The 15139-nt window shown below is 36.6% G+C and overlaps 1 protein-coding gene across 1 annotated transcript; it reads right to left on the bottom strand.

Annotated features, from left to right (window-relative positions):
• Positions 1-12937, bottom strand: Gmppb (GDP-mannose pyrophosphorylase B). Its single transcript, XM_088270876.1, has 8 exons — positions 12780-12937; positions 12496-12674; positions 11819-12061; positions 6833-6962; positions 5959-6120; positions 4084-4248; positions 1301-1855; positions 1-1036 (listed from the first exon to the last, which is right to left on the bottom strand). Exons 2-7 carry the CDS (start codon positions 12667-12669, stop codon positions 1620-1622), a joined length of 1110 nt encoding a protein of 369 aa, XP_088127002.1. The 5' UTR covers positions 12670-12674; positions 12780-12937; the 3' UTR covers positions 1-1036; positions 1301-1619.
• Between the last annotated feature and the right edge of the window lie 2202 nt (positions 12938-15139).

Below are 15139 nucleotides of genomic sequence, written 5' to 3' on the forward strand. Positions count from 1 at the left end.
TAAATTGATAAAAACAATTAAAAAAAAAAAAGATAATACCCTATTTTAATATGCAGTCAAAAATACTAGTAGCTTATCACTCGAAGAACTATATGTACTAATCATGAGGCTGTCTGCAATCCATCTCGATTCCATATTCTCACTAATCTGGCTAGACTTCATTTAGATATTTAAAACAGCCAGTTTTAGTTTTTGCAAAGTCATAATTCAATATAACCAAACTATCTTATTTACAATGTCCAATGGAGTCTTAGTTCCGACCCTAATGTATGGACGCGAAGCGTAGAGTTGCCAAAAGAAGGAAAGTAGACTGAATGCAGTCGAAATGCGATCTTATTTGAAGAATGTGCGACAAAACGTTGTATGATAGATGCTCGAATGGTGATACAAGGAAAGAATTATCAATAAAATTGAGAAAGGTATGCTGAGATGGTTTGGGGATGTGAATGAAGCAGAGGAAGACCGAGGAAAACTTGGCATGATCAAGTATTTGAAATAATGAAGTGGTCAGGTCAGAAGTCAGAATAATCAGCGGGTATATATGAGGAGATGCATGAATGTGGAAGGGGCGAAGATTGTTTGCAGAGACATATTGGTAAGGGGTTCTATTCTCTCTGCCTAGTCCTGCAGAAAGGCGTGGTGGTTGGTTAGTTAGTAATTATTATTTTTTACCTAGCACCAATTATTATTATTGAATCCAGAAATAATCCTGATTCTTTTTCTTAGTTACATCATAAAATTGAGGTATGTTCTCGGCAAGTTACATATAGTTAACACCTTGACCAAGAGATTGGTACATAATATTGGTACATTTAAAAAAATGTAATTCCTTCTTTTCTGACTTTGAAATGAGGCCGGCGCAGAAGGTAAAATACCCTTCCTGTTCTCAAGCATCAATGGACCGAACGGGTAGAAATACTTTTTCTTTAAGTGTGTTAACAGTTAAAATCAGCTACGCAAGTTTGTTATATGTACAGGCTGCGATATTAGAAAATGAAGCAGCCTGATACAAGTAATAGTTCCCGAGTAGTTTTATCTTGAGACATGTCTTCTTTCTTCTTCTTTTTCCATGTTCGCTCCCTAGGTGGAGCATATGGCCAACACGAGTCGTCTCCAAGTCACTCTGTCACGCGCCATCTCCTTGGCTTCCTCCCAGGTCAGTCCGGCGTCTCGAAGTTCCGCTGAGTATAGTCGGTGAATGGTCGTCAGCGGCCTTCCGGGGCGCCGGAATCCTCGGGGTTGGAAGAAGAGACATGAGGGGTTGATGCCCTCAGGTGGCATTCTAAGGACATGTCCCAACCATGAGACATGTACATATGATAAATGAAGAATTCACATTCCTATACACAGGACCAATCTGCCGATGGTTATGCCTGTAGGAAGAGCTACCGCTATGTTGAACAATATCTCATTGGATATTGATCTGTTCCATGTGTCTGAAGGAGTTTCCCGAAGCGGGATTCTTCTACACCTTTAGCAATAGTTCTTGCATATATTTTATTTTAATGTATACTATTTAAATATTTTATAGTTTGTAATGTATATATTAATTGAATTGAATTGAATGTGTGTATGATACGATGAAGCGGCAGAATCAGGATCAGGAGGTGGGAGAGTGGCTACATGATGATCTGCGGCTCGGGCACGGAGAGCGCGATGGACTTGTGAGGGAGCACCTGGCCCCCGTTGACGTAGAGCTCGTCCTGCACCACGACGTCCTCGCCCAGCACGGAGCAGCCCTCCATGCGCACCCAGCGCCCCACCACGCAGCGCCAGCCCACGATGCAGCCCGACAGCCACGCGTGCGAGCGGATCAGCGCCCCGCTCATGATGGTGCTGCGCTTTATGCAAGCCCCTGAAACAACACATAACTTAAACCGCTTCATACTTATGAACGAGTCACGCTCGCGCGCTTAACGCCTTCCAATTTTTGCTAGCCCGCATGACGCTCGCCTGTTTCCACTTGCAGTGTTCTATTTTTAGCTAACTCGAGTAAAGCTCGTCAAGGTTAGTATCGGGTTGTGGTCCCGTGGTTAGTGTCGCGGACTCTTACGTCAGAGTTTCTCGGTTCGAACCAACTCTACCACAATTTGATACCTATTTCTAATAATGAGCCGCTTAGGTTCACAGAAATATATTTGTGTAAATCATAAAAACAAAAATATTTCTTTTAAAAAAAAAGAGGATAACTTAAATACAGCAGGACCTCTATAATCCAAACCCCAAAAATTTACTCTCTGTTGGAACTAGGGAAGCATTCAAATTACAGTACAGAGAATCTGTAGGGTATATTTTATCAAATTTAAAATCAGAATTTATTCAAAATTTTTAAAGAAATCAAATATTTTAGTTAGTCGAGATTTATTTTATGACAAGTAAAAAGCTTTGTCTCTTAATTTACGTAAAAGCATCTTTCTGGCACAGTAATATCCACTTGGTCAGCCCATTCTAGGCATGTATTTAAGAGATGAGTGGGCGTCCGGATCACAGAGGTGTTCGGATAAGCGAGGAATAAAAAATCATGAATGTCGTTACAAAATTGCTAATTTTTGTATTTGCCATTTTCCATGGTAGATAGTTTATATGTAGCACAATGTCCAGTGAAGATTGAGATAAGAAAATAATATGTACATATTAAATGTACACAAGGTGACATTATAAATAATATAATTAATTTGACTGCAGTCATTTTGCATATATTTCACAAAATGTGCAATTGATATTTTACACATTGTACAATCGTTATCTACACGACAGTTCAACAGATCATGACAACCGATTTATGATCTCTTATTCAACTTTAATATGCATTCAAATCACGAATTATCAATAAATGTTTTACAATTTGACTCAGGGACACCAACCATCGCACTAAAAATATAATAATACTGACTTTGTGTTGGAAATTTCCAATATCACAAATATTCATTAATTTATTTATTCAAACCCTCATCCACACCCGATGGTGCTTACGGCACTGCATCATACAAACGCAGTGTGATCTTGATTGTTAACCCATAAAGGAAAGATGATCAGCCCTCCGCTTCAGGTACCGGTCCAGGGTAATGTTGAATAAACATTAAAGTGAAAAAATCACTTATATTTATTTGACCCCCTCCCCTCGGAATCGAACCCGGGACCTCCAGCACGGTAGCCAAACACGCTAACCATTACGGGGGTGGATAAAATAATAATGATTCTTCTTTTTCATCTTAGTCCTCATTACTGAGGAAGCAATGACTCTTCTCGCCAGCGCTCCAACCACCGAGGTGTCTGCTGCTGCCTTAACTTGATCGGTCCATCGTGTAAGCGATCTAATGATGATAATAATAATGATATGAAATAAACTAACTAACTAACCATCACGCCGCTTCCCCGCAGGGGTAGGCAGAGAGAATAGAACACCACACCACTCTATCCTTGCAAACATTCTTCGCCTCTTCCACATTCATGCATCTCCTCATACATACCCGACGATTGTTACGACTCCTAACATGACCACTTTCAAGTATTTGGCATACCTGATCGTGCCATGTTTTTCTCGGTCTTCCTCTGCTCCTTTTTCCAATTACATTCGCCTCATAAATTTGTTTTACCGTTCTTTCCTCACTCATTCGTTCTACATGTCCAAACCATCTCAACACACCTTTCTTAATTTTATCGATAATGCTTATCTCAGCTTTGCATTTCGGAAGGAATTATTTCACTATTTGAACATCTATCATACATCATTTTGTCGCACATTCTTCTGAGAGATAGCATTTCGACTGCATTCAATCTACTTTCATCCTTCTTTTGCCAACTCCATATTTCACTTCCACACATTAGACAGGACAACAACGGATTGTGCACTGCCAGTCTAGCTTCCGCTGATAGGTTTTTATTTGCTATAACTGATTTCAGTGCACCATTCACTTTGTTCCCAGCATTCACTCTCCTTTCTATGTCTTTATCAATCTTTCCATCCCTAATGATATGAAATGATAGTTGACCCGCCGGTCTCGGGCGTCGAGCTGGCAGAGTCTGGGGGCCTTCCCAGTCTAGTCGGGATGGATCGCAGAGAACAGGATAGCGCGGACTCACCATCCTCGATGACAACGTCGGGGCCGATGGTGACGTTGGGTCCTATCCGACAGCCCGCGCCGATCTTGGCAGAGGGATGCACCAGCACGTTGCCCACGACGCAGCTGTTGGAGCTCAGGCTGTCGGGGTTCTTCTGTCTCACGCTGGTCAGGTAGAGGCACATCCCTGGTTAAATCAAACATTATTACCGACAAGATAAATTAATTAAAATAAAAACCTATCACCGAAAGCTAAACTGGCAGTGCACAACGGGGTCCTGGTTCCAACTCTAATGTATGGAAGTGAAACATGGAGTTGGCAAAAGAAGGATGAAAGTAGACTGAGTGCAGTTGAAATGCGATCTCTCAGAAGAATGTGCGACAAAACGATGTATGATAGATGTTCAAATAATGAAATAAGGAAGGATTATCGATAAAATTAAGAAAGGTGTGTTAAGATGGTTGGACATGTAGAACGAATGAGTGAGGAAAGAACGGTAAAACAAATTTATGAGGCGAATGTAATTGGAAAAAGGAGCAGAGGAAGACCGAGAAAAACATGGCACGATCAGGTATACCAAATACTTGAAAGTGGTCAGGTTGGGAGTCGTAACAATCGGCGGGTATGTATGAGGAGATGCATGAACGTGGAAGAGGCGAAGAATGTTTGCAAAGACAGAGTGGTGTGGCGTTCTATTCTCTCTGCCTACCCCTGCTGGGAAGCGGCGTGATGGTTAGTTAGGTAGTTATTTAGATAAATTCATTTTTAAAACATTTCGGACGGGTGTTTTTTACGCCTGCGGACCGCTGGTGAAGGGATTTGATAATTGTGCATATATAGTTAACACCTTAACAAAAAGATTGGTACATAATATGTATTCATATAAAAACATTAAAAACGTAATTTCTTCTTTTCTAACATTGAAATGAGGCCGGTGCAGAAGGTAAATATACCCTTCCCGTCCTTAAGCATCAATCGACCCAACGGGTAGAAATACCTTTCCCGTTCCAAGTGTGTATGTTTCAGTTTTACTCGGTAAATACCGCAATTTCTTAAAAGCTATTAAGACACATGTTTCTATGCATTCCACATCATTTTTAAACACTATGTGAAGCTAAGTCTAAATTCTAAGTCCTCAGTCTTCAGTCAAATAACCACACTTTGCCAACCCGTGATCTAGGCCACGGGTCGTCAATCTGGTTCGTACCACCAGTGGTACCACACTAAAAAGTGTATGGGCTTCCGTGGCGGGTGATTTTTGCTTTAACTACAAAATCTTTGGAAATGTTGCTTCGCAATTTTTGTTTTTCAGCATAGCTTCACTAATTTGCCAACTAACTTATACATGTACATACATTGTAACGGGTTTTTTATTTTCAAACATGGTTTTTTCATTCAAACCCTTATCCGCATCCGGTGGTGCATAGGGCACTGCATCATATAAACGCAGTGTTATCTTCATCATTAGCACACGAAGGAAAGGTGATCAGCCCTCCGCTTCAGGTACCAGTCCAGGTACCTGAAGCGTGATATGTATTGAATAAATCAATTATATTTGTTTGACCCCCCCCCCTGTGAATCGAACCAGGGACCTCCAGTACGGTAGCCGAGCGTGCTGACCATTAGACTACGGAGGCGGACAATATAATAATAATTTGGATAATTTCTATAGCGCCATTTTTGTAAAATACTAGCTCAAGGGCGCTTATAAAGACATGGATGATAATAATAATAATAATAGGATGATGATAATGATTTACAAAAAATAAATTGATTAATACGTCGTCAATCGGTCTCAGGACGTTGAGTGGGTTGAGCCTGGAATATATACATGGGTTTAGGACTGGACTACTTTTGGTGCTAGACGAAGCAGAGGGTCAACCGAGGGATACCAACCGGTGAGGAAATCCTTGGGCTGTCCCACGTCCATCCAGAAGCCGCGCAGCTCCATGGCGTAGAGCTGGCCGTCCCGCGACATGGCGGGGAACACTTCCTTCTCGATGGACGTCGGCCTCAGCTCGATGCGCGACAGGACCGAGGGATTCAGGATGTACAGGCCTTGAGAAAAATACACACATATATTCATGATAATAGTAGTACACTGATGCGACTCCCATATTTCTATATCTGAAACCTCGAATGCCCTTGGCACATAGTTTCTGCAGCACATAGCAAGGTACTCACCACAAGCCACAATTTCTTCGGATAGACATTGCCATAATTTTTTCCACACACACACGCGCGCACACATCCAATATACAAAAGCATTCGTAACATATATCGCTCACTCCTTTCAAGAACGTCATAAATCAAAAATTGACAATTTTCAGTTGTGCATGTTTTCGGAATGCCCAGAAAATGTATTATATCCCAGCAAAAGAGGCATATTTTTAAGTTAGTATTTACCCGCTACAGGGCAGAAAATGTTGTTTTTGCATTTAAAAGAAAAGGTATTGTTTAATAATTTTTTTAAATTTACTAAATATTTTTCAAATGGAGAAAAAACCTTCAGGTTTAACCTAAAAAGATCTGTTGCACAGTAAAAAGTTCAATAAGTGGCTTGATATTTATTTTTAATACATTGTGTTATATTTATAAACATTAAAAACATTCTCCTGAAAAATCAAGTTTTTTAATTTATGACGTTTTTGAAAGGAGTGAGCGATATGTGGAATTATTTAATTGGCTTTTATCATTGTCAATCTAACAAAATGTTTAAAAAAAAAATTGTACAAACTGTATAATTCCCAAACAAATAAAATATAGATACCTGCATTTATTTTGTTGGAAACAAATTCCTGCGGTTTCTCAATAAAGTTTTGTATCTCCCCATCCTCTTTGTATAACACGACTCCGTACTTTGAAGGTTCCTCCACTTTAGTGACCACAATTGTGCCTTCCTGAAATATTTCAAAATCATGAATTAAATGATGACCAGAGATAAAAAGATAAAAGTCAGGATAGAAATTATAGATAGAAATAGAAAGAACATATCGCTCACTCTTTTCGAGAACGTCATAAAACAAAAAACTTAATTTTTTGGGAGAACGTTTTGAAAGTATAAAAATATAATAGAATGTATTAAAAATAAAAATCAAGCCACTTATTGAACTTTTTACTGTGCAACAGATCTTTTTAGGTAAAACCTGAAGGTTTTTTCTCCATTTGAAAAATATTTAATATGTTTAAAAAAAAATATTAAAAAATACCTTTTCTTCAAAATGCAAAAACAACACTTTCTGCCCTGTAGCGGGTAAATATTAAGTTAAAAATATGCCTCTTTTGCTGGGATGTAGTACATTTTTTGGGCATTCCGAAAACATGCACAACTGAAAATTGACGATTTTTGATTTACGACGTTCTTGAAAGGAGTGAGCGATATTTGGAATGCTTTTCAAAATACGTGACCTCCTCAGTGATAGAAACTTCATTTTCAAGTTTCACTTAGTAAATATCACTATTTTTAAATCTATTGTGACACGTGTTTCTATGCATTCCGCATCATTTTCAATTACCGTGTTTCATTGTTTTCCAGCATTCATAGTTTATTTCAATAGGTCACTTTACAAACGATAGATAGAGGTTTCACTGTAATCAAAATAGGAACTTCAACCCGAATCTGCGTATAAGAATTGCATGATGCCTCTACGGCGTCAAAAGCCAACTATGGACTCTCACCTAAGCTACCAAAAGCCAACTACGGACTCTCACCCAAGCTACCAAAAGCCAACTATGGACTCTCACTCTAGCTACCAAAAACCAACTATGGAGTCTCACCCAAACCACCAAAAAATATGAAGAATGTCCAAATGTGGCGCTAAAGAATATTCACAAAATTTTGAGTGTATCTGAATACTTGTTCACAAAATCTGGGTTTTCTCCAATTAGGAGTTAATTAAATCTCAACATAGATGAAGAAGAATATGGAAGCCCGGCTATTTACAGGCCTAATGCCTTTTCATAGGCTGGTTAATTGATCATTTTGCACACTTGCAATATTCACCATTCTATCCATGATTGACAACCTCAATAAAACAAAGCTCAAATGCAAACAGCGATCCATGGATCCATGCTTGGTTTGAGCCTAAGAGATAAAATAAGAAATGAATAAATTAGCAACAGAACCGGAATAGTGGATATCATGGATCGCGTAGCAAGACTCGAGCAGCAATGGGCGGGACACGTTGCAAGACAAGATGGAGACCTTGGGAGAGTAAAAAAAGGCTTCAAAAGACCTAAAAAAAGATGGTCCAACGATATAGCCGCTGTGGGGGGTAAAAACTGGCTGCAAGCAGCAACAAAATGAAAGGATACGGAAGAGGCCTATATCTAGCAGTGGAGGACAGAAGGCCAAAGAAGAAGAAGAAAAATCATTATTTATTTGTAGACCCTGCCTAATACGGTTAGATTTCATACCAATGACACTTGTGTTACCGGAATAACATGTTTTGAATAATATGTATCATTAAAATGTAAATATTTATCTTTGGTTTTCTTTTATTGCATTTTAAAGATAAACCTGTCTAAAAATAAATGTGCACACTTAAATACATAAACAATGGATAATTCTAGATAATTTTAAAAAGTTGTGGCTTTAAATTGAAAATTTACAAGGTAAACAAATGATATGCAGCTGTTAATTTGATCATTATTTTAAACATTTCACAAAATATGTTTATCAGTTCTTTGTTTGGCAACATACGGGGTAAACAGTCATACACACATACATAAATTATTATTATAATGTAAAATTTTATGCATTTATATATATATATATATATATATATATATATATATATATATATATATATATATATATATATATATATATATATAAAAGGCGATTCAGTTGGCTTGGCCATGTACTCCGCATGCCTCCCGAGAGCCGCCATCAAGCTTGCCTCTTTTCCAAGGCACCAGGTTCGCGCCGCCCGCCCAGGACGACCACTGGTGACAATTCGTCGGCAGTTCTCGTCAGAACTTCGGGACGCAAACCTGACTTGGAAGGATGCAAGGGACTTGCTCCACATAAGGAGCGGATATGGTTTAATATTTTATCAGCAGATTTGAACCTAACGATTTTACAATGATTTACCTGAAAGGAGTGGGGGAAATATCTACACAAAATCAAACATACGCCCTCAGCCATAGAGATTAGATATGAACTACTAATAAATAGCAAAGATATGAATAGGTTTTCTGATTAAACTTTGAGGTCACCAGTTGCCACTTGACGCTTTTTATTGGAATTTATTGGAAATTCTTCAATAAATGATCAAATTTCATCTTTGTTTATTTATTTTACTTTTACTTTTACTATTATACTTAGGCTTATATTTTTTAAAATTTTGAGTTATGTTTTTTTTTTACATTTTATTATTGCTTCTGTTTTGTTTTTTTTTTTTTAATTGGAAAACTTTAAATTATGTATAATCTTTATGTCCGCCTCCGTAGTGTAATGGTCAGCACGCTCGGCTACCGTTCTGGAGGTCCCGGGTTCGATTCCCAAGGGGGGTAAAAATAAATATAAGTGATTTTTTCACTGTAATATTTATTCAATATTATTACCCTGGACTGGTACCTGAAGCGGAGGGCTGGTCACCTTTCCTTCATGTGTAATCGATCAAGATAACACTGCGTTTATATGACGCAGTGCCCTATGCATCATTGGGGTGCGGATAAGGGTTTTATTATTATAATCTTTAAATAAAAATTTAAGAACCCGATATGCTTACTTCTATTTTTGTGATAAAAACACAACCATGAAGTGGATAATATATTGTTTTTTTTAAATGTATATTAAATATATTTCATATTTTTCTACAAGATGCCATTCATAGTTAAATATTTCTTTTATAAGGAGATTAACACTTAAAGCAGCAGAAAGGAGAAAAATTGATGCCTTCGAAATGTGGTGTTGGAGGCGCATGCTCCGAATTCCATGGACAGCTAGACGCACCAATGAGTCCATTCGCCAGGAACTACGCTTGGATGGCTTGACTCTGGCCAATATCTGTACCCGACGGATTCTCCAGTTCTTTGGACACGTTGCGCGTGGCAACGAGGATAGCCTGGAACGACTAGTTGTGATCGGTAGCCTGGAGAGAAAGAGAGGGAGAGGAAGATCCCCCACACGATGGACCGATCAAATTAAGGCAGCAGCAGGCACCTCAGTGGTTGGAGCGCTACGTGCAGCGCAGTCAAGGGATAACTGGAGAAGAGTCATTGCTTCTGCAAGGGTCACAACCCTCAGCAATGAGGATTAAGACGGAGAAGAAGTAACACTTATGTTTGTAAATCCCTCACGTTATAAAATACATATTTTAGAATACAATTTGACCACCAATTTGAACACTTAATTAAGGTCAATCGAACCTCGGCCATTTTCAATGGATGAGTTTTTATTTGATTAAAATATATTGGTAAATTTTTAGTAATAATATTATCAATGTTCTAATTTTAGATTAGAGTTACATTTTAAATGAGTACATATTTCTAGTGATAACATTCCATTCTTTCTATTATTTATTGATTTATTCCAAACATGATAAAAACACATAAATCACGGATCACATAATTGGGATAGAGAAGACAAAAAGGCAAGTATGAATTATATGTAAATAAAAAAAAATAAAAAAATTATACTATTCACAAATGTAAATAAAAAATAATAATCAGTGTGAGTCCCTCTCCAAGCACAAGAGTTTATTCTCTTTATTGGAGAATAAGTTAATTAATTACATTGGAGAGAACAGCATAATTAATATCAAGATCGAAAGAAATGTCTAGAAAATGAATTAAACTATAAAAAAAATCTTGCAACTGTATTAAATAAATAAAAATATATAAAACTTTACAATTGAGGTCAAAATAATGCGATAAGTTAATTAATTACATTGGAGAGAACAGCATAATTAATTTTAAGATCGAAAGAAATGTCTAGAAAATGAATTGAACTATAAAAAAATCTTGCAACTGTATTAAATAAATAAAAATATATAAAACTTTACAATTGAGGTCAAAATAATGCGATAAGTTGATTAATTACATTGGAGAAAACAGCATAATTAATTTTAAGATCGAAAGAAATGTCTAGAAAATGAATTAAACTATAAAAAAATCTTGCAACTGTATTAAATAAATAAAAATATATAAAACTTTACAATTGAGGTCAAAATAATGCGATAAGTTAATTAATTACATTGGAGAGAACAGCATAATTAATTTTAAGATCGAAAGAAATGTCTAGAAAATGAATTAAACTATAAAAAAAATGTTTCAACTGTATTAAATAAATAAAAATATATAAAACTTTACAATTGAGGTCAAAATAATGTGATAAGAGAAAAGAAGACAGGGTAATACAAATATGATTAAGATAAAAATATTTAAAAAATAAAGGTGGGATTACAAAGTTGTTATTTTATTCTTTAAAATGCAGTTAAAAAATTTTACAGAGCAGAAAGTGTTGTTTTTGCATTTCGAAGAAATGGTTATTTAATTATTTTTTTTAAATTTACTTAATATTTTTCAAATAGAGAAAAAATATTCAGGTTTTACCTAAAAAGATCCTTTGCACAGTAAAAAGTTCAATAAGTGGCTTGATATTTATTTTTAATACATTGTATTATATTTTTAAACTTTAAAAATCTCAAGTTTTTTGATTTATGACGTTCTTGAAAGGAGTGAGCGATATGTAGAGCCTTAAGAGTTTCCCACACAATGTGTTAAGAGGTAAAATAGGTTGTTTTCTGACCTTGCCGTGGTTGCGGTGGAACCTCTCCAGATCCTTGAAGGGGAAGTCGCAGATGACGTCGGAGTTGAGCACGAAGAAGGGCTCCGGGCTGGCGAGCAGCAGCTCCCGCGCGAGCGCCAGCGGGCCCGCCGTGCCCAGCGGCTCCGACTCGTGGCTGAACATCAGCGTCACCCCCAGCTTGGACACCTCCTCGCTCAGCTCGCGTTCCATGTCCTCCGCGCGGTACGACACCGCCAGAATCACCTGCCAATGCAATATGCCAATCAGGGCTTTTGAGGATTATTCCATTGATCGATTCAATTTACAAATATGTATTTTTATAATTGTCCGCCTCCGTAGTGCAATGGTCAGCACGTTCGGCTACCCTACTGGAGGTCTCGGGTTCGATTTGCAGGGGGGTTCAAATAAATACCTAAATTCAAATAAATCCACACCCAATGGTGCATAGGGCACTGCATCATATAAACGCAGTGTTATCTTAATCATTAACACATGAAAGAAAGGTGATCAGCCTTCCGCTTCAGTACCAGTCCAGTGTAATATTGAATAAATAGCCGTAGCCGAGCGTGCTGAACATTACACTACGGAGGCGGACAAAACTCACTTTGAATTAATTATAATAATAATAAAAAAATTATTTTTATAATTGGATTTGAAATAAACCATTCATAGCAAACCTGAGTTACTCCGGCTTCTATTAGAGCTTCTATTTGGTGTAGAAGAATTGGTTTATTGGCAAATTCAACTAAAGGTTTGGGTCTACTCAATGTTAAGGGCCGGAGACGAGTTCCATAACCACCTACTAGGATAAGGGCCCTAAGAGGACCCGTTTTCTTATCGTTTCCACACATGTTACCTGAAAAAAGACAATTTTTAAACTGAATTCACGCTAGTAAGGACTAAATATAAGTTGCAGAAATATAAATTAACAGCTCGCTATTCAAAATTAGTTGAACCTTACCGTGTAGTCTGCTTGACACGTTAACTAATTCAAACAAAAAATATTAGCGGTGACGAATGCGAGGAGATAATTTTTAAAAATTAAATTTATACACGTCATTTGTAAATATCGCTAACATCTATTGAAAACGTCAACAAGATGACAGTTCGGAAAGGATTGAAGTTGTATACAAATGCATTCCTATTTTATGAAAAAAGCAATCTAAAAACACGTATACATAAAACCTTTTTTCGCTTGTTATATATTATTGACATATTACTATAGATTGCAAGCTTATGATTCACACATCTCGATGTTCAAGTGCTCTCCGATTTATATCGTCTATGGAATTATTCTCTGAAAAGTGAAAAGACGCGCTACAAAATATGTTGCATCTCTTATTAACTAAAAGTCGTTTTATTAAAAAAAGGATACATGTTTGTTTTCCTTCTCTTTCTATCTTGCTTAGTGCATATAGGAAAATAAGAACAAAAGTACTTTTAATCGTAACTCAAAGAAACTGTTTTACTAAGCTTGGGATACCTGATTCATCACATGCATAGCAATACTGGCTATTCTAAAACTAAAAACTAGATTCGACGTGCTCCAAACCATTCAAATTTTAATTTGTTTTATTTAAATTTGTATCAATTTATATCAAATTTTAATTTGATTGATTTGTTTAGAAATCTTATCCATATCCGCACCCTATGTAAAGCATACGGAGTCCACAAACTGCCTTCAGGCTCTTCTGTCTTCTTTTGTAAAAATCTAAGCAACGTTAATTTATTTTATAGAGCGTCGTTATTGAATTAAATTCACATTATAGTATACAGGCAAATGTCAGTTCAGGAATAAAAATATATAATATTTACATTATAAATAGATAGATAGATACATGGAAACAAAATACAGAAGTAGGGGAAGTTGGGGTATTCTTGGACACACTTATATTTTGGCAACAACTCACCAAAAAATGACTTTTTATAAAAATAAAAGTTCGGTTTTGTAGTACGAGAAATAATCTTCCTTTTGGTATCAGTAGTTTGATCAAATTAATTCAAATTGTTCACTTTATATCAGTTGGCGCAAAACATCTGATCTTTAGATATAAAAAATCTTGGGGAATTATTAAACAGTTTGTAAATCGATAAAAAAAATATTGATGGGAAGCGTTTATTTTTTAATAAATAAATAAATTGAAAATCCCGATGAAAATTATAAAGAAACGCAGTGAACACACGTTTAAGTATTCGGGTTTGCTCTAGCGTATCTTAAGTGGACATCTCGATCACAAACGATGTGATGGGCTATGTTTTGGCAGTTCCCCTTCTTGGGCATATTTTTCTTGCAAATCATGCAGAAATCAATGTCTTCCTCCACGTCTTTTGTCGGTCGTCGAATGTTCTTTCAGCAAATTCTTCATCATATCAATTGTAGGAGCTAAGTCAATGTTTGCTTTATCGAAATTCCGAATGCGAGATGCCGAAGTGCTTTTTGGAATGTTGTGCCCCTTTTCAGTTTACCAGATTGAGTTCTTTTGAATTTTCGTCAGCTTAATCGTCTCCCTAAATATTTTCGAAATCAATTGATTTCTCCTGTTTGGCATAATAACGCGGCATTCTGACTATTAACATATTGGACTAAAAAACTAATAAAAATTGCCAAAAAAATAATACTGGGCTGAAATTACGCACCAAAAATCAGTGTCCAACAATATCCTGACAAGTGTCTAATAATGGATCATTTTCAGAGGGGAGGAATATCTAATTTAACATACTCAACCTATAAAGGATTGTATTAGAATCGTTTTGTGTTTATAACAGCCCATATAATCAATATTTTCATTCCTAATTTTCTTTTGCAAAATTCGCCTTCATAAAAACGTTGTTTTCGTAAGTTGGCAACAAATGACGTCACATAAACGAATCCACACTACTACAATTACAGTTCTATAAAGCAGATACATAAAGGGATATGCTCCATAACACACCCGATGACGTAAAATTTGATGACGTATAGCGATGTCCGTTTTTCGTTTTATTCAAATATCTAAAGTTTAAACCGACAGATTTCAATAAGAATCGTACGGATAGTCTTGTGATTTTTCATATTAATTTACTAGTCAATAATAACACATCATGAGAAAAATCCATTCCCCAATGCACATTTTTACAAAATGGCGGTGTATAAGTAACAATGAAAATGGCTTAAGTTCCACGAATATTAAAAATATATTTATCCGAGTTGGTTCGTCGAAGAATGTCGTCAAAATAAACAAAATACTAAATGTGAATGCTTCACAGTGTCATTACTAGGGAAAAAAAATATTGCGCTGTCCAAAAATAGCGAGTGTCCGAGAATACCCCACATTTCCCTAC

This window comes from Brachycentrus maculatus, unplaced genomic scaffold (genome assembly GCF_059751285.1).
Source record: "Brachycentrus maculatus isolate JH-2025_06_01 unplaced genomic scaffold, ASM5975128v1 h1tg000400l, whole genome shotgun sequence".
NCBI classification, from domain to species: domain Eukaryota; kingdom Metazoa; phylum Arthropoda; class Insecta; order Trichoptera; family Brachycentridae; genus Brachycentrus; species Brachycentrus maculatus.

What these genes read in the sequence shown, in the direction of transcription:
- Gmppb (XM_088270876.1), bottom strand. Translation starts at nt 12,669, where the DNA reads ATGTGTGGAAACGATAAGAAAACGGGTCCTCTTAGGGCCCTTATCCTA. An exon ending in TAGAAGCCGGAGTAACTCAG is followed by an intron (nt 12,062 to 12,495) that starts GTTTGCTATGAA and finishes TTGCATTGGCAG; the next exon opens with GTGATTCTGGCGGTGTCGTA. An exon ending in GCCCAAGGATTTCCTCACCG is followed by an intron (nt 4,249 to 5,958) that starts GTTGGTATCCCT and finishes TGATTTAACCAG; the next exon opens with GGATGTGCCTCTACCTGACC.